We start from the raw sequence: 23805 nt of genomic DNA on the forward strand, positions 1-23805 counted from the left end.
TCTATGTGCACAACTGTGAATGAGGTTTCCCATGGCTTAACTGCAAACACGGTTAGAAAATGAATGGATGCTTGGACAGATATCCGCAGATGTACTGCTCATTGAAATCAGAATATGAACGTGAACCTTCCTGAGTAGGACACTGTATAATTAAGTAATTAATCACATCATCATTTCATCTCCTCCTAAAAATTCGTGGATATTATAAGTCAAAGCATGCACTGGTACAGTGTGTTGCCGCGCCCACCACACGACGGAATAGCTCGGGATCCCGGTTGGCAATCCCCTAGGCAGATACACTGTCCAGTCCCACCCTCCAGAAATGAACTTCTATCTGCTGCAGCCAAGTGTTACGTGGGCGACCCTTTTTATTGCTCTTTGTGCTGCACTATTTTATGATTTTGGCAATGGGTTTGAGGTTATTGTAATGCTGCAGAATGAAGTTAGGATCAAACAGATGCATACAATTGATCTTACTATCATTCTGCAGTATGACAATGACCACAAACTGTCACATCTACTGTACCTTGTCTGGTTTTATTCCCTTCACACAACTGTTTCTGTTGCTTTATGCCTACAAAGAACCCACATTATTTAACTGGAGAATGATCTATTACTATCTCGAGTTTCTTTCTTTAATGACTTTTAAAGACTTTATTGCACTGATTTTCTTTTTGTAAAATAATGTTTCAAACTTTAAAACACTGTTAAGACAAATATTTTTCATAACTATCTAAAGTGTCCAAGACCTCTGTATAGTACTATACGCAGTAGGCATGTACAATTAAAACACTGTCATGCTTGTTGCATTGATAAATTAAAAAACTACCTTGGCAAAGACCCCATAATAAGGGACTTCATTCAAAGACAAATAAAGCAGTCAATGCCTCCATTGGTAATATCTATTATCCAAAACTACTTTTTATAAATATGATGATGATGTGCTCCACCAGCAACAATAAAATGAATGGGAAATCTCCCTGTAAACATTGTTTTGTTCTCCCACCCCCATGTCAAGGTTAACTTTATTTGTCACTCGAAACCACATGCAACTCTGCACAGCAGAATGAAATTGCTTCACCCAGCATGATTATTGATGTGCAAGAATAGACAACCAAATTAAACCAGAATAAAAAGATTAAAAAGAGAACCACTAATATATTGCACATCTCCAGACTAGCATTATATTATCACATTGATGATTGTTTTAGAGTCTTACGGCTTATGGGACAAAACCTTTATGAAATCTGGCAGTTCTGCATTGTATATATTGGTACTGTTTGCCAGAGGGCAGAAGGACAACCAATCCATTTTCTGGGGGGCAAGTGTAGTCCCTGATAATGTTGGTGGTCATGTTTTGGCAGCATTTGCTATAGAGTTCCTGCATGGGAGGGGAAATGTCTCCATGATTTTCACAGCTGCTCTCACCACTCTCTGCAAGGAAATTAGGTCTAAGGCATTATAGTCTCCATACCAGACAGATGTAGGTGGTCAATATACGCTCTATTGCTGCCTCTGTAGAAAAAGGTGAGTGTGGGAATTGGGAGGCAATCTAATGCTATATATGACAAATTGAAAGAATGCAACAAATGTCACAAATCTATGAAGAAAGGAGCTGTGAGAAGTACTGCACATGTAGCCAGACCCTTGCAAAATCTTTTAAAGAGTGGCACTGTTGAGACATTAATGAATGCCTTTTAAGTGTTTTTAAATAACTATTATTAACTACTGAAATATGTTATGGAATATAGTGTCATTTTAAGAAAATGGGTGGGACTCAGCTATGCATATTATAAACACACAGTGGAAAGTAATGGTTAATACATTTTTGAATTATGAGAGTTTGCTTACAAGGAATTTTCTGGAATGTATTAAACTTTATTATTAAAAAATAAAGATTGGGAAGACATATTTCTGTATTGTTGCTTTGAAATAGTATTTATATGCTTGTATTATTTTGTCAACACACCACACAACTAAAAAAAAATTAACCATATAAGAAACTGCAGTTAATAACAGCACCAACAGTTGCTGAGGTTAGTTCCGTATTTCATAAATGCCATGCAGATGTAGCTCTGAGTATTAAAAAGGTCATTTGAAAAGGGCCTTCTTACTAAAAATAAACTAGCATTCAACAACTACATGGTGCTTTCCATAATGTTGGGGACAAACATATTTTTCTTTGATTTACCCCTGTGCTCCATAGTTTACAATTACAAATCAAACAATTCATTCGTGATTAAATTGCACATTGCAGACTTAAATTTAAGAGTATTTCCATAATGTGCTAAAAAAAGATAAAAACTGGAAAAATCTTCAATGGCCAAGCCAGTCAACCAATTTAAATCCAACTGAGCATGCCTTCCATATGCTGAATAGAAAACCTAAGGGGACAAGCTCCCAAAATAAGCAGGAGTTGAAGATGGCTGCATTACAGGATTGGCAGGGCATTACCAGAGAAGTTCCTCAGCACCTGGAGATATCTATGAATTGTAGACTTCAAGAAGCCATTACATGCAACGGATATGCAACAAAGTACTAAATATGACTGGTTTATCATGCTTGCCAATGCTATGTCCTAAACATTATGGTGCCCTGAAATGGGGGGACTATGTAGAAAAAGTGTTATAAGACCAAAATGTGTGCAAATACCATTAAAATAAGGTCTGCAATATGTACTTGATTAAAGTATGAATTGTTTGATTGGTAATTTTAAACTGTGGAGCAGAGGGTTAAATCAAGAAAAAAAAAATGTCTTTGTCCCAAACATTATGGAGGGCACTGTAAATAATTCTTGCCATTATATTTAATATGTTTTTTATTTAACACTTAGTACAAAATATTTGTTATTACCTTACATATCAGAGGCTCTCAAATATCTACTTAAAGAAAATGATCTAAGTGGACCTTTAAGTCAAAAGTCAAATGCAAAGAATCATAATCCAGTAAAAGTCCAAAACTATGATCATACAATTACAATGGCATTAATTGTTTTTGTAAAAATCGAATCTTCCAACTAAATTTAAATCTTTAAAGCAAACAAGCCAGAAAAATGGATTGACACAAGAACTCCTTGGCAAGTGTGCTCTGCTAATGTAATATTGATTATATAAAATACTGATTCATAGCTGTGTGTTGGGTTGAGAATCTGAAAGGTGATCTTTTGTAAGAGGGCATCACGTACACTTCATGTTATCACTGTTCATAATGGCTACCATTTAAATGTAAATTGTTCTAGCAATACTTTTCTGACTTCTTCCCTTTGAAAAAACAATTTTCAATATCATTTTTCTTTTTATCTTTGTGAGATAGGTGTTGATCAGCTAACTGAGTAACCTATAACTATTAAAAAAAATAAAAACAAAAGGTAAACCTACACAAAATGTTCAGATTTTACACAAAAAAACTAACTTCTATTTCAAATGACAGTTAAAGGTCAAACATTGTGTGCATAATAATATCAACAGTCTGTTGAAACTTTGTGTACTTTTCAAGGTACATTCAAGGTTATAGGAATGTCCAGTGTAGGGCATGTTTGTAGCTGTGCTGCTATTTTTAAATTGCTTCCTGTCCTCATGTTGGTGGATTTTTGCTCTGCACAACACATTCATATTGGGCATCAGCAAAACCTAATCTGTGGTTGTGACTCCGCAATGGAAAGACGTAAGGTGGTCTAGTGTACTGTTTAAAAAATAGATCCCCTTAGTGATATACAGTATCTCACAAAAGTGAGTACACCTCTCACATCTTTTTAAATAGTTTATGATATCTTTTCATGGGATAACACTAAATGTATGACACTTTGATACAATGTTGAATAGTCAATGTACAGCTTGTACAACAGTGTAAATTTGCCGTCCCCTCAAAATAACTCAACACACAACCATTAATGCCTAAACCACTGGCAACAAAAGTGAGTACACCCCTAAGTGAAAAATGTCCAAATTGTGCCCAATTAGCCATTTTCCCTCCCCAGTGTCATGTGACTCGTTAGTGTTACAAGGTCTCAGGTATGAATGGGGAGCAGGTGTGTTAAATTTTGTGTTTTTCACTCTCACACTCTCTCATACTGGTCACTGGAAGTTCAACATGGCACCTCATGGCAAAGGACTCTCTGAAGATCTGAAAAAAAGAATTGTTGCTCTACATAAAGATGGCCTAGGCTATAAGAAGATTGCCAACACCCTGAAACTGAGCTGCAGCATGGTGGCCAAGACCATACAGTGGTTTAACAGGACAGGTTCCACTCAGAACAAGCCTCGCCATGGTCAACCAAAGAAGTTGAGTGCACGTGCTCAGCGTCATATCCAGAGGTTGTCTTTTGAAAATAGACGCATGAGTGCTGCCAGTGCTCAGACCATACGCCACACCACACACTGCATCAAACTGGTCTGCATGGCTGTTGTCCCAGAAGGAAGCCTCTTCTAAAGATGATGCACAAGATAAACTTATTTGGTTCAGATGGTGTCAAGCGTGTGTGGCGGCAATCAGGTGAGGAGTACAAAGACAAGTGTGTCTTGCCTACAGTCAAGCATGGTGGTGGGAGTGTCATGGTTTGGGGCTGCATGAGTGCTGCCGGCACTGGGGAGCTACAGTTCATTGACGGAACCATGAATGCCAACATGTACTGTGACATACTGAAGCAGAGCATGATCCCCTCCCTTCAGAAACTGGGCCGCAGGGCAGTATTCCAACATAACAACCCCAAACACACCTCCAAGATGACCACTGTCTTGCTAAAGAAACTGAGGGTAAAGGTGCTGGACTGGCCAAACATGTCTCCAGACCTAAACCCTATTGAGCATCTGTGGGGCATCCTCAAACGGAAGGTGGAGGAGCGCAAGGTCTCTAACATCCACCAGCTCTGTGATGTCGTCATGGAGGAGTGGAAGAGGATTCCTGTGAAGTTCTAGTGACCTCCATGCCCAAGAGAGTTAAGACAGTGCTGGAAAATATTGGTGGCCACACAAAATATTGACACTTTGGGCACAATTTGGACATTTTCACTTAGGGGTGTACTCACTTTTGTTGCCAGCGGTTTAGACATTAATGGCTGTGTATTGAGTTTTTTTGAGGGGACAGCAAATTTACACTGTTATACAAGCTGTACACTGACTACTTTACATTGTATCAAAGTGTCATATCTTCAGTGTTGTCCCATGAAAAGATATAATAAAATATTTACAAAAATTTGAGGGGTGTATCACTTTACTGTACCTGTTCAAAAATAAAGAAACAGAAAATTGTCAGATTCACATTACACCAGGTTAGTGCATGAAGTCTAGTGGATCATGCAGATGAAGAAGCAGATAAGTTACTGGTGAAACATTGTTTTCCTGAATAACGCAAACTATGGATTAAGACCTGAAAAGTTTAAAATTTCACTTGGAAACAGTGAAAAATATTAACTAGAATTTAGCCCATGCAATGCGTGGAGTTTTTTTTTTTTTTTTTAATCCTCAGAGACATGCTCCCAAATCAACCATCCTTCCTCTTATTAGGCAATATGAAACTGGAAATAAAGAAATCACTTATTAGAAAATAAGGAAATTAAATATATATTTCTTTATATTGAATTTCAGAAGTTAAAAAAACTTCAGGATAAAGAACATTCTGAGTAAAAACTTTGCAGCTCCTTGAAATTAGTTTTCCTTGAATTCTAGGACCCAAGAAAAAAGTTTTTTTCAAATAGCCGCCATTTTGAAAGTAGCGGGGTCCGATGGGGAGCAAAAATATTCAGAATTTTGTAGTCAAAATTCTGAGGTCACAACTCCAAAACTGAATGCACCTATTCCAGACAAAGATACTTTTCTTGCCTTTTATTATATAGAATACATAGGAATCCCAAATGTATTAGCTTTAGTGACTGGGAAGGTTTGGCAAGCTGGAAGTATATTACAGTGAAGTAGATACATATCCAGGAGTCAGTTTAGGTGATCTTTGCATTTCTCGTTCTTCTGTTTGAGGTAGAGAATGTTTGGCCAATTTAATGTAACCAACAGGCTTGCTTTCAGAAGGTTCAATCCTAATTGCAACACTCAGTCAACTGCCACATTACACCTACTAAAAAATATGAATATAAAGTACTAATAGATGGATGGGAGGAAATGTCTGTACGTATAAGTAAAGATGATGAACCAGAAAAACAATACTCTACTTTTCTGATTTTATCTGCACTATGCAGAAACAAAATAAAAGAATGCTGCTTAAGACGTGGTACTCTTCACAACATAAAAAGGCTCACTAACTGGCATTATTCACTCATGCTTTACATTGCATACAATTGACCCAGTAATCTATTGATCCTGGAAATGAAGTACTTTGACCTTAATTTAAAATATTTCTTATTCTAATACTGCATATGCCGGACACAGTGGCAGCACTTAAAACACTAATTGCAACAAATTGAACATTTATTAAAACACTAATAGCACCTTTAACCATGCAATAGCAAGACATTAGCATTTCGGCGTGTTAATACACATCAGCAAAAGCAGCATTTTTAAATCAAGCATGACAAATGGAGGCTTCCAGTGCCACAAATTGTGAAAAAAAAAATATCAAAAGCAAACAAAAATTAATGTGCAAATTAGTGTAATGGCCATTGAATAACTAGTTATTTTTCCAAATTCATCAGCATGCATGCGGACACACAACATTGTGCAACCAAGGGGGTGACAAGCACAAACAATGTTACAATGGGAAGCTTACAACTCATTGTGACTCTTGTTGAACTTCAGATTTTTCAGAGGCTGAAGAAGGAATAGGCTGTGCAATTATAATGGTTTCACCTAGTAAATAAAACAAAATAACAGGTAAAAAGATTTTGTGAACGGAGAGGTCAAAAGAAAGTACTCTCCCAACAACAGCTCTGAGGCATTAAGTAAATCTCTTTGAATAATTAGGCACGTTAGTATTATAACCCACCCACAAGATTTCACTGTCAGAACGAACAATTTTATTGTTTCCGATAATTTTCTCTAAACACATCTTATAAAACCATATTTGGAAATGTGGTTTTATATTAACTGACACAAGAAATTGAAAGCAACACATGATGTGCGTCTGTGTGTGACCAAGAGTTGAGGAGTGGAAGAAGTTCTTTTAATACTCATTAATTACAACCCAAGTATACGTGTGAATGGTCTATAATCTTTCTCTGCATATCATCATGCTTTTGTATGTGAAAATTACCTTTTGGCGAATATTTTTTTTCTGGCTGACAACCTGGATTTTACATCCATAAAACAGAAAAAAAAACCATATATTAAATATTTAGATTAATAAACCTTATCGGGATGTACTAAATTAATTGTCTCGTCATGGATGAGGAAAATAGAACATCTAATATGCGAACATCTAGTATGTGAATTTCCCCTTGGGATTAATAAAGTATCTATCTATCTATCTATCTATCTATCTATCTATCTATCTATCTATCTATCTACAAATCAACTATTTCAAACAACAAACCCCAGCTATATTTAATTTCTTAACAACCATAAGCTGCTCCTGAAGCCATATAAAATCGAGAAATTATGATGTGAGAGTAATTTAGTCTGGCAAAATCTGCACACTTTTTACATGGAGAATGCTTTATCAAAAGGCACATAAATAAAACAACTACAAAGAAAGCCGGAATAAAAATAAACTATGCAATAAAAAAATTGTGATGCTTCTTTTTATTAACTAAGTTTTTATTTAATCAAAAGATCATGGGTAAATCACTTTATCTTACTGCTGCTGAAACCATAATAATGCAGCAACAAAGTTTTGTTAGTCATCTACTACAGTATAGGAACAAACAACATATTCCTGCATTTGCTCAGATGCATCTAGCAGATCTTAAACACTGACTCCTTCACCTTTTAACTGATATATTAATATCTGACACAGACATATACCCTCAACACTAAAGACAACAGCAAGAGAATAATAGACAACTTCCTTCAAATAGTCTTCCATCCAGTCCAAAAACCCATCAACACATAATGTCTTGGAATGGTGATAATAATAAAAAAACTAAAGTGCAAAATATATTTAAACCTGCATGTTAAATCTATTGATCCCCAGTAAAATATTCAGTCATTTTTTCTAACTTAAGCAATTACCGCAACGAACACATTTTGAAATTAAACACAGTATTTGATTTATTATTTATCAACAAATTGTTTTCTGTCCAAAAAATGCAGAGATTTTCATGCATTACATTTTCATTTCAAATGGTGCAAGTATAAAAAGGAAGTTATAAACTAGGTATCCTCTTTAATCTAACAGACAAGCTGTTGAAATGAATAAAAAGTGAAGCAATGTCTAAACAAAATGTCATTAAATTTATTTCAGCTTTTTAATGTTAAAATGACTAAAGGTTTCCAAAAAAGTATGATAATGGAAACCCTAATAAAAAAAAGTGTTGTCTTCAGCTTAAGTGTTTTAAATAAATCTGATTGCTGCTGTTTAGTCGGGCATAAATTTTATAGAACAGAACAGAAAAAATAAAAAATGTATTTTTTCTAAACTTAATTACAATACATCAAACATTTTCTCTCTTATAATGATACTTTAATTTATAAAAACATTTTAGCAAAAATAAATAATTTGTTTTCTTCTGAAAATAATGCTGTTTTTCATAGATATTTCACATATGCTCACACTCACACAACACTTCCCTCTGTTCTGCTCAGTTAGGGTATATTGCTATCTGTTTTGTGTATTTTAGCGTTCTTAAACTACTGTATGTGAAATAATTTTTTGATGGCAACTACACCAATATACCTACAATATATGTTAAGTTGACAATATTAACATGTTCATTTTTACTGTTTAAAATTGTTTATATTAAAGGAATATTTCATATATAAATAAGTGCAAATTGCAGCATTTGATCCAAAATAAATATTAAAAGCCCAAACTCAAATTATATGATTTAGAACAAGGGTACTGAAAGACTGTTCTCTGGTAAGTTTCGAGATAATGAAGGGTTGTATCTATATATAATGTAGCTCACCTCCATCTTCTTCTGCACGAATCTGAGCCTCCAAGTCTTCAGGGTCAACATACTGGTAGTTTTCATCTTCCTCTTCTGGTTTGCATTTCCCACAGCAGAAACAGCAGCAGCAGCAACAGCAGCAACAGGTTGAGATTCCACAGCATAGTGCAAGAACCTTAGATTAAAAAAAAATGCACAAAGTCAAAAGTTTGTGAATAATATCATGTTTACATATTTTTACCTTTATTTAATTACTATCTTTAATCAAATTACTCTAAAACACAACAGTTTCTAATAGTTTCTAAACAAGTGTTACCTTACATTTATTTTTTTTTTTACATTTTACATTCTATTTAGCTGAATATTTTTATACAAAAATATTTAATAGTACAAAACTTTTATTATCCCTGCAGTTTCAGAGTGGGTTCATCCCTGCCGAATCTGCAAGTAGAAACGAGAGGCATGAAGCTAAATGGCTTTGCATCAGTGTCAGTCATTACTGGGAACTAAACTAGCAATCTTCCATCTTACAGTCTCAGGACACAGCTATAAGGCCACAATGCTATGAAGTAAAGTCAAAGGAAAAACTTCACATTATAAGTTGTTAACTACTGAGACCTTCTTATCAAGGCACACAATAGTGCTTCAAATTGGAGAAGGGAAAGAGGGGGTACGAGGGTTCAGAGATCTGTAGACAGACATGCGAAAATGTAGATCTTATCGATATATGCAACTGTAAGTGATAATATTTTGAAAGCCTGAAGATTGAATGATTTATTATGTTGTAGTCATATGTAATATGGTATTACAAAATGGTACAAGATTAAGATACCCGCCCGATTTTGTTTTTTCCCCCCGGTTTCCCATCATGAGCAATATTTAGTATATCTATCAGCATGAATGAATTAATGAGTGGATGAATTATTTCTGCTTGTATAGTTTAAATACATGGTTCACTTTTTTAATAAATACATGTGCAAGTATGCTATGTAAAGCAAAAAAATTTCTGATTATTTTGTACAAATTGATAATTACATTGCACCATACTAAATAGCATTCACAGGGTAATTACTAAATGGCTTGACACTGTTGGCTATGTAGCCTAATGAGCATGTTGGTTGTTAGGTATGTAAACAGAACATTGTTTCCAACATGAACACACAGCAATGAACAGGTCTGTTTCCAACATGAACACACAGCAATGAACTGGTCATGAGTGGAAAGATATGGTCTGGGACTGACTAACAAAATAACAGCAGCAAGTGCATAACTGATGACAACTGGCACTGTGGAAGAAGTCATTTACAAGAAATGAACCCAAAAAATTCAAAAACACACTTGAATGGCTTTCATAACGATGTCAACAAAGAGGCGGAGGACTGTGATATGCAGAAAAAATAAACATGCCAAGGAATGTAAAGTGATAAACTATGTTGGTCAACAAACTCATTTTGTCTTTGCAAAATGCTGTTGGATACCCTTGTTGATGAAACAATAAGAGATAAAGTGCACTAGGAAAGATATTTAATTACATTTTCTAGTATCTTGTGCGACTTACCTGCCTATTTCATAAAGTACACTAAAGTATTTGGTCTAAAATTTAAAATGCATTGTGCTACCGAAGTAAACGGATGGACACTGCAGCAATGTAAGTAACATTCTTTTTATAAATTGTTCAATAGTTTCTACAATCCCATTGCTATTGTAATGTGGGCACAGACTGAATTTCTTAAATCTTCATAAATAAGCAGTTTTAAAGCAAAAAGAAAACTAATCTGAAAAGATTCTGTCAAAATAAAAACTAATTGGAGCAAGTAATCAGAAATTACAACTAAAATAGAAATGATCTAACGTTCATAAAACCATGATATTAAATGACAAGTAAAAAAATATAAAAATAAAAATGTGGAGCTAAAAATCTTGAGGATTATATAATGTTAGATCTGGAATGAATACTACATGAAATACTACTGAATCAGAAAAACTTCATTTGGAATATAAGATTAAGCACAGCCACCATGAGCAAGCCGAATGGTTTTGCATGTAGAGTTTATTGCTTCGCCATAACTAATTAAATTCCAGAATATATGTAGAAGTAAGCATTTGGCATTTGTAATTCTCCTGCTTTATACTGCTTTCTTCCTTCATTAATGAACAAAGCTTCTACGCAAAGGACTAAAATTGCACAAAAATACAGGTTTTAGTAGCCATTCAGCAACTACTTTAAAACCGTGATGGATGTGTCTTGTGTACCAGTTCGTATAATTAACAGAACCTGTACAGAGAAAAGGTTTTGAAATCACACTATTGTTTATACTCAGCTCAGTTTTGGCCACATACTTAAAAGAAAGGTCACATATGATAATTGTACAAAAAAAGTGAGCAACCGTCATTAAATAGTTAAATACTAAGAAAGATTTTATTCCAGTTTTCTTCCTCAGAATCTACTTACCTTGAACCACCATTTTGACATCAAAAAGTAATATTTGACGCTTTCTTCTCCAAACTGATCTGCTACATAAAGTCCCATGGAACCATATTCATCATATATTTTCCTTTTGTTCTCATCGTTGAGGATGGAATTAGCATTATTGATTTCCTTAAATTTGTCTGCTGCTTCAGGGTTGTCTGGGTTTTTGTCCGGGTGATACCTCAGTGCAAGTTTTCTGGTAAGGAGGATTTGAACATTCAGATCATATTTTCAGACCATGTGCCCCCGACTCCTTGCTAAGCAAAGCATAGACATTTTATACAATTACAGGTTAATGTGAGAAATAATGAAAATCCTGTGCACTTCAAAATTTTCCAAATAATTATATTTTTATCATGTTTTAATCTCTTGCTGCTGAGGAAAGGCAGTTTTAAAAAAGTTTTAAATCCTAATATCACATTCACAAAATACACATTTTCCAATATTTAAACTAAATTTCAAGTAAACACAGAGAAGACTACCACAGTTATTCTACTTACATTTGTCCTTTTCCTCTTCTCTGTGAATGACTCCAAAAAACCTTAGATAAATGAGTTGGCTCCCTAAAAAAGGGCATGTTGCCGTCCATACATTTTCTAATTTGCTCAGAATAAGGCAAATTATTTTACTTCACACAATTTGTTACCGGTCAATGGAAATGCTCCCTATACGGAGTATTTTCAAATATCAAGGTCTTTTAATTTAAATACATTTAAAATGCCAACTGCTAACAATATGCAAAACTAAAACTACAACATTGCCAAGATTTGCATTTTTCACATTATATTTTATTTTAGGATTTTAACTTGTTTACATGTGGCTATTGTCTATTTTACTTCTAAACTTGTTAAGCATGTTAGCCTTGTATCTTCTTGATAAACCTCTTATGAACATTTGAAAGAATTGCAGCATTTTCTGTACTGTGTTTATTATTGGTGTGTTGTTATACAGTGCAAGCTTTGGTAAGAAACAAGTACAGCTAAGTAAAATGGAAATCCATATTTACAACTACACCTCAAGAATTATGTCTAGACGGTACTCTATGGAAAACAAATGTTGTATAAGTATAGTAAATGTATATTTTAACAGTAAAAAAAGCTGAAGTGCAATCAAAGATTAAAAGCTGTAAGTGCATGTATATTTACAGTTAAATACTGCTAAATTGCCAATACCAATTCATTGAATCAATGTGTGAGAATATGTATTTTTTTGTTAGACAAATGGTGAAAACTACTTTTTTTTTTAATTAAGACTAGGGGGCTCAGCCCCCTGCTCACTTTGCTCGCGCACCCCCGGGTTTGCTTTACCGGATATACAATTTAAAGAGATTATTTTCATGGGAATTGTTACATATGTATTATTTTCACTTTTACTTTTAAACTTTTGTAAAAACAATACTTGTCCTTAATTTCTGGCCCCGGGCGTGGTTAAATCTTTCTCGCAGGACATATAATGCTGCTCGTTTTGTGAAGGGAGGGGCAGCTGAATGCAAGCTAAGGAGATGCCATTGGATCAGCTGCTGTCTTTCTGCTGCTGGCGAGCTGCGTGCTCTGTTTGTCGTGCTGCACGTTGATCATTTAAAAGCTTGTACAGCAGCTGTCCTTTTCCCACTTCCTGTCTCTGGTGCTCCTGTTGTTTTGGGGGGGCTGAACGCACACTAAGGAGGTGCAGTTGGATCATCTGCTGGCGAGCTGTGTTTTCTGTTTATCGCGCTGTACAGCAGCTGTCCTTTTGCCACTTCGCATCTCTGCCACTTGCGTTGTTTTGGGGGGCTGAACACACGCTAAGGAAAAGCAGTCAGATCGTCTGCTGGCTTGCTGCTGCTGGCGAGCTGCGTGTTCTGTTGTCACTTGTCGTTGTTTTAAGAGCTGGGAGCACATGATACATGTCTGCCAAAAGCATTCCAACAACTGCTTCGTTAGATGTCCGTGAACTTGTTTTAAATGTTGTCTCGCGGGACGTTAAAAATGTCTCTTGCAGAATGTCAAATTGAAGATCACGTCTGGTCTCCCTAGTCTCCCTCCCAAGATTTTTTTTTTTTTATAATAATAGAGAGATTTGTTTTAGAAGACTACTCAAACAATACAAAAGCTTATAATTATGAAAAGCACTTTATTGTCTTTAATGTTACATGTATCAAGGATACATGTTTTCTGTAAATATTTTATTAGTTTAAAAGTATGTATTTTAATGGAATTTTATTTTAGTATTTTTATGGTCACTGAACAATAAGCCTATAGAATTTCAATATAAAATGAATCGTTGACACATTAGATCAATAGTTTAATTATAAATACCAAAGTTAACACTTTAATATAGAAAATAATGCTTCTCTGCTTCTGGTTATATAGGAGCTTAGTGTAAAGGTTGTTAAAGAGAGGAAAAAAAAAAAAAAACCACTATCAGAATCAGCTAATCCAGTGACATGAAACCAGTGATCGGCACCGACCCTATAAAAGCCTGATTGGAGCATCCCTAATATTAGTCACTATAACACTATTTGTCAGTTATTGTGTCTTGGCTTATTTTCTTGTATCTGTGCAACAATGCCTAATGTTTTTTACTATAAACAAATTTCCCTCTGGAATAATAAAGTCTACCTAACAAGTATTTTTTGCAGTCCTCAAACAAATCATCTTAACAGATCTGCTAAACTGTGCGTGACTGTAACACATATATCTGATGTTCCTTTATCCCAAACCAAAATTTAGTTACCTTATTTCCTCAGTCTTCTCTAGACTAACAGGATTTATTACCACTTAACCTTGTTTTGTCGGTTTCTATGAGATTTATATCTGTTTTGAAGGGCAAAAGGCAGCATGAAAACAATCGGATTTCTGCCAGATTGGTACTGTATATGTTTCAAGGAATTTTATTTTCAAGGCAAAAAGTAGGTGTTTGCAGATTGCCAAACATGCCAAATGAGTACAACTCACTCCCAAGGAATACAACTTATTTAATCATAATCATAAATGTTCTGTAAGCATGTAAAAATACATGTAAAAACATGTAAAAAAATTAACTGCTTAACTCAATAGGTTATATGCAGAATTTTGCAGAGTACCTTAAGTAAGCAAATAACAAATGAAATTATTTAACACCACAGGAGTTTGCTCATTGGAAACTGCATGTTTTTAATGTTTTAGCTTGGTTTATTTACAAAGGAACCCCTAATTGTTTTAATATTTTCATTTAATAGCATAATAGTGATAACCTTTGCTTTGATACAAAAAAATAAATACAACAAATTAGTGAACTGAATGAATTCAGAGGCTTAAGAACGAAATTATTTTCTAAGGCAAGCGATATTCAAGGAGGGCTATAGTTGGGGTATAGTAATTCAAGCATATTCAAGTTGATACTCTGAGCTAATTTCATCCACAGACTTTCTCCTTAATTTTATCAGTGAGTTATTATTCAAACAGTGATCATTAGAGCTACTAAATGCTTAAATTAACTGAATGTTTTGCACTGTAAGCACTTAAATCAGGGGTCCTCAATTACAGTCCTAGAGGGCCTGCAGTGGCTGCAGGTTTTTATTCCAATTAGTTTCCTATTAGAAAGTAGTCCATGCTGATAATGAAACTTGGTATTGAACTATTCAGCTTGTTAATGCTTGTATTCAGCTTAATGGTCCTTCCAATTCACCTCTCATTCGTTTCTAAACATTTTTTTTATCACAGATACTTCATGGTAAACACGTGAGCTGGAGAGTTGCTGGTTTATATGTTTTCTGCATCTCATTATTAACTAATGTCTGATTAAGAAAACAGACAACAATTAAAACTTGCAGCTGCTAAAATCTAAAATAGGCAATTAAGGGTTCTGGATGGTAACAGGCAAGAGAACTGAAATTAAGCCCAAAAAATGTATTGCTTTAGTAGTAAATAAAAAGGGTTCTAAATAAGAAATTGGTTAAAGTGAAAACCTGCAGCCATAGTAGACCTCCAGGACTGTAACTGAGGACCTCTGATCTACAAAGTAAGTAAAATTTGTCTTTGATTAATAAAGGCACTAACAAGGCATAGAGTTAAACACCAACTTTCATTATCAGCAAGGACTGAGTTCTAATTAGGACACTGGCTGGAATGAAAACCCGTTGTCACTGCGGCCCTCCAGAACCGTGATTGTAGACCACTGATTTAAATTAAAATCCTAACTCAAAATTATTCTCTTTGGCTCAACTGACTAAGGCAGCTAATATTTGCTCTCCAGATTTTAAGTCGGAGCAAGCTTTCAACAGGCTCTGAAGCTGAAACTACTTGCAGCTAGTAAGCCCGCCATTTGAGACAATTCTCATATCACACACATAGACAATACGTGGGTGTTAGTCCAATTTTCCTCTGCTTGGTGCTTGCCTACGATCCTTGTGATACTGTGGATTTACTCCAGAAACTACAGTTCCCTCTCTTGTCTGTTGTCTATAAATTAACTGGAATGCATATAATTCTGCTCCAACAAGGAACTTAATTTACTTTAAAATAGCATTCTGTTTATTAACTAAAATAGTAATATTGGGACAGGAAACAAATTTGGTGTTGTTTAATTACAGTATGTTTTGACAGTAAGTTGTAACAAAAATCAAAGCAATTTGATATAAAAGCAACATCATTTGTTCAGATTCTCATTGTGTTTGCAGAAATTTCAGAAACTACTAAAATTTAACACAACTGCTAAATGCATATGCACAAATGTAAAACAAAATCAGAAACAGGTTTAAACTAGGGGGCTCCGCCCCCTGCTCGCTTCGCTCGCCAACCCCTGGTGTTGGGTAATTATAAATAGCGTGATGAATGTATGAGATATAGCATAGTGTGAAGGTGTAGATGACGCATATAGGAAGCCAAGAATAAATTGCAAGGCACAGTGTAAAGATTTATCGGAAAATTGCTTTGTACACAACATTAGTAGTAAAGATGGTGACTTGTTCTTGAATGAGTTTCTCTTGGCATGGATCATTTATAACCTTAACTTTAACGTCAGATGAACGTCGAACTCGTGAGAAGGCTACATAAAGTTGTCCATGTCCAAAAACGGGGTCAGAGAGGTAGATGCCAACCTTGTTCATGGTTTGGCCTTGTGATTTGTTGATGGTCATGGCAAATGCAGGTTTAATGGGGAACTGTTGCCGTTTAAGTGTAAAAGGTAATTGTAGGTCAGAACTTGTAAGGTCAATTGTAGGAATCAGAACAGTATTGTTAGCATGTGATCCTGTAAGAAGTTTTGCTTCAATAACATTGTGTGTCATGGTGTTGACGACTAAACATGTATCATTGCATAAACTTTGTTTAGTGTTAAGGTTTCTTAATAGCATGATTATTGTTCCGATTGTAAGGTTAAGAGTGTGTTGTGGTAATCCGGCTGGGTTAATAGTGTTGAAATATTGTAAGGGGAAATTAAGATGGTCATTGTTGTCAGCAGAGTCAACTTTGTCAGAGCTTAGAAAGAGCCGTGCCTCTACAGGAAGTAATGCACTGACTTGGTTATTTATGTGATCAACATTAATATTTTTTGGACATAATATAGACCGTTGTGTTAAAAGGGGTATTTGGTCTAATGAGATTGCTGTTCCAAATATCTCCGTAACTAAGTCGTCACAGATAGAGGCTTGAGGAATTGTAATAATATCTGGGTGAAGTCCATCTGTATTGGTAAGTGTACCATCTCCCAGTTGTAAAAACCAATTGTTATATTCTGGATCTGGACATCGCATGTTTTGTACCAACTGTATCTTTTGAAAGCAATGGCAATTGGCCGCGTAACATTTTTTGTTCCGCGGTTTTAGAAGCGCGTTGTAGGCGCCGACGTTTATTGTTTTTTTTGATGCGGGTTCATGTTTGTGGTCCTGTTACTCGAGCCGTCTCGTTCTGTACCCGTGATCATGAATTCATGACTTGTTTGATCTTTATCGTTAGGAATATGGATAAGTAATAAGGAGGATCGCACTCACTGTTAATATGCGGACTGTTCGTTTCTTCGTATTATCACCAATCAGGTCTCGCGCCTGTATATGTATTGTAGTCCGGTCTCTTGTTGTTTATGTATGACATCGTCCGCGTATTTTAAGGTGGACTGAACAATAGCTGAGCGCATGGCATGTGGAGCAATAGCTAAGCACTGTCTAAAATCTCCTCCTAATAAAAGTACCTTTCCTCCAAAGGGAATATTATTATTCATCAACGTTTGTAGAAGTTTATCAATGGTGTTGAGTAAGTGACTGGATGCCATTGTACATTCATCTATAATTAATAGTTTGGCAAGACGGATGTCACGTGCATTGTTACTGTTCATTTTCATAGTGGATACCGATGTTTCTGTGATTGGGACCGGTATTTTGAATAAGGAGTGACATGTGTTTTTGGAGCCGAGACATTTTTTCTTCTGCGGTTTCAGAAGCGCGTTGTAGGCGCCGACGTGTATTGTTTTTTTTTCATGCGGGTTCGTGTTTGTGGTCCAGTTACTCGAGCGGTATCGTTTTGCACCCGTGATCGTGAATTCATCACTTGTTTGTTCATTATCGTTAGTAATATGGAACGTTAATAAGGACGATCGCACTGACTGCCAATATGGAGCCTTTTCTGATCGTGAATGCATGACTTGTTTGTTCTTTATCGTGAGTAAAATGGATAAGTAATCGTGCTTTATTTTTGAGGGGCACGCTGCCTCATTTTTTATTTCTGTTAGTGGAGGGGGGCTTTGTGTGTCGTGGGTCTGAATCCTCTTTTTTGTGTGTGTCCTGTTTCGTGTGGTATGGGCTTTGTCTGGCGCTTTGTTGCATGGGTCTGTTGCTATGGGCGCGGGGCATCATTTCTCATTTTCCGGTGCTTGGAGGGTTTCTTCGTATTATTACCCATCAGGTGTCGTGCCTGTATATGTATTGTGGTCCGGTCTCTTGTTGTCTATGTATGACGTCGTTTGTTGGCGTGAGTTTTCTTTGAGGGGCGCGTTGCCTCATTTTTTATTTCTGTTAGTGGAGGGGGGCTTTGTGTGTCATGGGTGTGAATCCTCAATTTTGTGTGCATACCATTTCGTGTGCTATGTGCCGCTTGCGTCTGACTCCTTTGTTTTTGGTGTGCTAGGGGCGCGTTGCCTCATTTCTTATTTCTGTTAGCGGAGGGGTGCTTTGTGTGTCGTGGGTCTGAATCCTCTTTTTTGTGTGTGTCCTGTTTCGTGTGGTATGGCCTTCGTGTGGCGCTTTGTTGCATGGGTCTGTTGCTATGGGCGTGGCGCATCATTTCTCATTTTCCGGTGCTTGGAGGGGTTGTGTGGCGCCTGCGCACTACGTCTTTTGCGTCCACGGCCCATGTCCCTGCGTCCATCCGGTTTACCATTCTCGTTTAGTAATATGGATCAGAAACAGGTTTTTAACTTTCTTAATTTCTGCATGAAACATCATCTCTAAGATACACTTAAAGTTTTTCCTGTCAACTACCACTCTTTCATTTAAACCTATATTTCTGGACAGACTGATTTGCTGGCAACTCTTGTAATTTTGTCTGCTGTCATGCAGTTGTCTTCTGCTAGCACTTTAGAGACTCCACAATTCACCTGGAAAAGTTACTTCATAGTACATGAAGAAAACTGCTTAGCAAAACGGAAAGCTATGGCTACAGATATATAAGAAAGCAGACAGTTACTGGAAAATGTAGGTGCCAGATGCTTTTTGGATATCTTTTGTATTTCCGAAGAGTACAAGACAAACCTTAGAAAACTTGATTTAATGACATTTAATAATCATTAGCTGACCTTATTTTACTGATTAGCAACTGTTAATCATTAAAAGGAGATGGCATGCTTAATAACACACAAACTAATGCAAGAATAAACTTCCTGAAAAGGATTTAAAACAGAATTAAGTGTGAAAGTATGTCTATTCAAAATTAAACTATTACAAACTGTCTCTATACATAATTGAAAAGCATTGCATGCATTTTTGCTTAGGAATAGCAGCATATTGACATTATTTTTATTTTTGTTCTTGACGTTAGTGTAATGAAAAGAACAAGTAACATTATTCACCAGAGAAGACATACGAAACCATAAATTAAAAATTGAAGTTGCACAGAATGTGTTTTTCTTTTAAGACAGACAACTCTGAATATTCACCACTGTTTTTAAATGATGTCAAATAGTGTACTGCATTCAAGTCATTCTGGATGCCCAATCTGGGTTTGCTTTGTTCAAGAAAATTTTCCACATTTAGAATAAAAAAAATTTGAAAAGATTCAGTATGCCCTTAATGCCATAAAAAGAAACCTTTGCAGAATGCTACGTTTAGTAATCCACATTACTAACTGAGAATGGTAAACCGGATGGACGCAGGGACATCCGGCAATGGGCCGTGGCCGCAAAAGACGTACTGCGCAGGCGCCCCACAAATCTCCCCCCCCCCCACCCCCCGCAAGCAACGGGAGCCGGATGGAATGCAACGTAAAATAAGAAATGAGGCATCGCGCACACAAAAAAGGAGTCAGACCACAGAAAAAAGGAGTCAGACGCCGTTGCACACGAAACGGGACACACAAAGAGGAGGATTCAACAAGCCCCTAGTACACAAAAAAAAAGAAGCCACGAGCACCATACAAAGCCCATTGGACACGAAACGGGACAGACTACGGCCATAGCACACGAAACGTACACAAAAACGACGATTCAGACCCTCGACCACAGTAACATAAATAACAAATGACACACAAAGCCCCATTTCTAAATGAACCGTCCGTATTAAACATACGTCATCTCAACACGTTCACACTATGCAGCATAGGTGGATCTCATTACAATAAGGCACTATTAACCGTTCAACCGCAGAAAAGGCTCCATATTAACAGTGAGTGCGATCCTCCTTATTACTTATCCATATTTATCACGCTCAAGAACAAACAAGTCATAAATTCACGATCACGGGTACAAAACGATATGGCTCGGATAACGGGACCAAACACAATTCACACTATGCAGCATAGGTGGATCTCATTACAATGAGGCACTATTAACCGTTCAACCGCAGAAAAGGCTCCATATTAACAGTGAGTGCGATCCTCCTTATTACTTATCCATATTTCTAACGCTGAAGAACAAACAATTCATGAATTCACGATCACGGGTACAAAACGATTCGGCTCGAGTAACGGGACCAAACACACGAACCCGCATGAAAAAAAACAATACACGTCGGCTCCAACGCGCTTCTGAAACTCTGGAAGAAAAAATGTCTCGGCTCCAAAAACGCAAAGCTCAACTAACACAGTTACAGAAACGAACCCAAATGGACAGACACACTGAACGTGGACGCATGCAGCGCGCGTCTCACAGTACTGCATCGAAACAGGCACGGGTTCAAAACGAAACACCTCCCGTCTCAGACATACAGAAATGGCAGCGAAGGGACAAAATAAATAAACGCAGACGTCTACACCGCGCATCTGGACTGCCGGAAAACAAGCATGCAAGGCTCCAAAAAGAGAAAGCTCAACTGACCAACATACAAAAACGGGCAAGGCTCAATACAAACAATGCACGCCGTAAACTACAACGGGCTTCTCACACAGCACAGGCAAATCGATTACACCTCCAAAACAACACGTCCCAAATAATGGACATACAACGACGCGACTCTCAAAGGGCACAAGCAAAAGATACACGTCACAGACATCAACGACAGACACCTGCTAAACGCTTGCGCCAGTTAGCTGACAACGCGTTCAATAATGAGTCCACTATTCAGAAAAATTCATTGGGATTAATGAATGTCATTTGCAATCATTATCATTCACTTAACTTCCCTGAAGAAACAACTGGCAATACAAGTAATGAATTTACACGTTGTTATCAAAAGGGTCAAATTAGACTGCCTCCTTTACATTCATATCCTGAATATCTACAGAAGCTTCTAACTAACGATGTACCTGAAAGTGAAATCTTTATGAACTGCATTAGATCCTACAAATCGGTATCCACTATGAACATTAACAGTGGCACTGCACATGCACATTCGTCTTGCAAAACTGTTAATTATTGATGAATGTACAATGGCATCCACTCACTTACTCAACACCATTCATAAACTTCTACAAACGTTTATGATTAATAATATTCCCTTTGGAGGAAAGGTACTTTTATTAGGAGGAGATTTTAGGCAGTGCTTAGCTATTGTTCCACATTCCATGCGCTCAGCTATTGTTCAGTGCACCTTAAAATACGCAGACAATTGGCATTGCTTTCAAAAGATACAGTTAGTACAAAACATGCGATGTCCACATCCAGATCATAACAATTGGTTATTACAACTGGGAGATGGTACACTCACCAATACAGATGGACTTCACCCAGATATTATTACAATTCCTCAAGCCTTTATCTGCGATGACTTAGTTACAGACAGATTTGGAACAGCAATCTCATTAGACCAAATGCCCCTTTTAACACAACGCACTATATTATGTCCAAAAAATATTAATATGGAAAACATAAATACCCAAGTCATTGCATTACTTCCTGGAGAGACACAACTCTTTCTAAGCTCTGACAAACTTGACTCTGATCACGACAATAACCATCTTCATTGACCTTACAAGTTCTGACCTGGAATTACCTTTTACACTTAAACGGCGTGTACAAAGAAATTTTCCAATAAACCTTTACACTGTGCCACACACTTTATTGTTTGCTTTCTATTTGCATCATCTACACCATCACACTATTCTATATCTCATTCATACATTACGCTCTTTGTCATTCCCAACACCAGGGGTTGGCGAGCGAAGCGAGCAGGGGGCGGAGCCCCCTAGTATGATAGAAATGCGAGGAAGTATTAACAACAAAAATCTCAAAAATATTTTAGAATTAGTAATAAAATTATCAGTCATCAGCAGATCTTTACAACAAATGGGTTAGAAAGAAGGCCAACGCAATACTGCCAGTCAGTATTTAAATATTTTATTGCTTATAAAAATATTAATACAGAGTAAAATAACAAAGTTTTATAAAAAAACAATTCTGTTTTACTACTTGCATCTGAATTCAGACTTAATTAATACAACCAATAAGTAATAAATTATATAGTATATATAAATTTCAAAGTTTAGCCTTTTGATATACTGGTTTAGAACTTTTATTTTAAAGTCCAAAGACATAATGAAAATTACTTTTAATGAATATTTTTAAAGGGAAATTGAAAAAATTGTTTGAAAGTAAGATGTTTCTGCCCTATTTAATTTCACTTTTACCTTCAGACTGTACCGACAATGTGACCATAGAATGTTATCTACCCATTCACATTTTTTAACTTGCTTTTTTCATTATAGGCTTGATGTGAAATAGACTTTATCACAAAAGTAGTAGTATACCCGGAATCACAACCTCGACTGGATATCCACTCATCACAAGACATATTCAAAACACTTGGTCATACCAATCCAATAAAGAGTTGACAATTAAACATTTACAAGAAAGTAGGAGGAAGTCCTTGGAGAAAACCCAGGCAGATGTGTGAACTGAACAGAAACACAACCACAGAGTTGGAAACTAAAGACAAATCTATGGAGTTGCGATGCTTAACCAGCACATAAAAGTTTATTATGATCTTTATGATGTTACTATTATGTTTATGATGTTAATATTATGTTTTTTTAATGATTTTCAAAACCAAAAATGTAATCAGGCATTACCTGTAGGCCTTTTTTATTTCTTCTGATGAGGCTCCTTTTTCTAGGCCTAGAATCCGATACAAGCTTTCACCTGCCCTAGATGTCTTCCGTGAAGGCTTGTTTGGATCTGCCATGTCTTGCTTCTAATGGAAAAAAAGTAATATTTAGAATACAAGTTGGAAAATATTAAAAAGCAAGCATATAATTAAAGTAAAGCGGTGTAATTAATCAAATGAATTATTGTGTAATGCTTCTTAAAATCAAATGGAAACATATATGTATTGCAAGTATGAAAATGTAAAGTGATATATACATTATAAGAATACAAAGGTCCTATAAAGCCCTTGTTTATAGTTAATCAGTAATAGGCTCACTTGGTCTCAGGTCAGGAGTTTTGGGGAGACAATTACCAAAATTCTGAGGATGTCATGGTTCCTCTTTATTAATTCTACTCCTGTACAGTACTAAAATTATATAAAGGGTATCACAGATCACTAAATACGGAAACTAATTTTTGGATATACCTGGCCAAATCACATATTTATTTACATCTGAATTAAAATAATAAAAAAAAAGTTATGACATTAAACAAAAAAACATGGTACTTTAATTAAAATGTTAATATACATTTACTACTCATTTGTTGAATTAAAAATAAAAAAGTAAATGTGTCAGTTGTAAGGCCTCAGAAATGGTTA

At 36.0% G+C, this 23805-nt stretch overlaps 1 protein-coding gene across 2 annotated transcripts in view; it reads right to left on the minus strand.

The window, feature by feature from the left end:
* Positions 1–23805, minus strand: part of dnajc5ga (DnaJ (Hsp40) homolog, subfamily C, member 5 gamma a) — a 70329-nt gene that overhangs the window by 8130 nt on the left and 38394 nt on the right. Inside the window, exons 2-5 of one of the 2 annotated variants that reach the window (XM_028796798.2) lie at positions 23129–23250; positions 11442–11655; positions 9008–9164; positions 6712–6791 (exon numbers count right to left, since the gene is read on the minus strand). In XM_028796798.2, coding sequence (XP_028652631.1) covers positions 6715–6791; positions 9008–9164; positions 11442–11655; positions 23129–23241 — 561 coding nt within the window. In that variant the 5' untranslated portion in view covers positions 23242–23250 and the 3' untranslated portion in view covers positions 6712–6714. The remainder of the gene's footprint in view (positions 1–6711; positions 6792–9007; positions 9165–11441; positions 11656–23128; positions 23251–23805) is intronic. The other variant, XM_028796797.2, reaches the window with a different exon arrangement.

Source organism: Erpetoichthys calabaricus, chromosome 3 (genome assembly GCF_900747795.2).
Source record: "Erpetoichthys calabaricus chromosome 3, fErpCal1.3, whole genome shotgun sequence".
In the NCBI taxonomy this organism is placed as follows: Eukaryota; Metazoa; Chordata; class Cladistia; order Polypteriformes; family Polypteridae; genus Erpetoichthys; species Erpetoichthys calabaricus.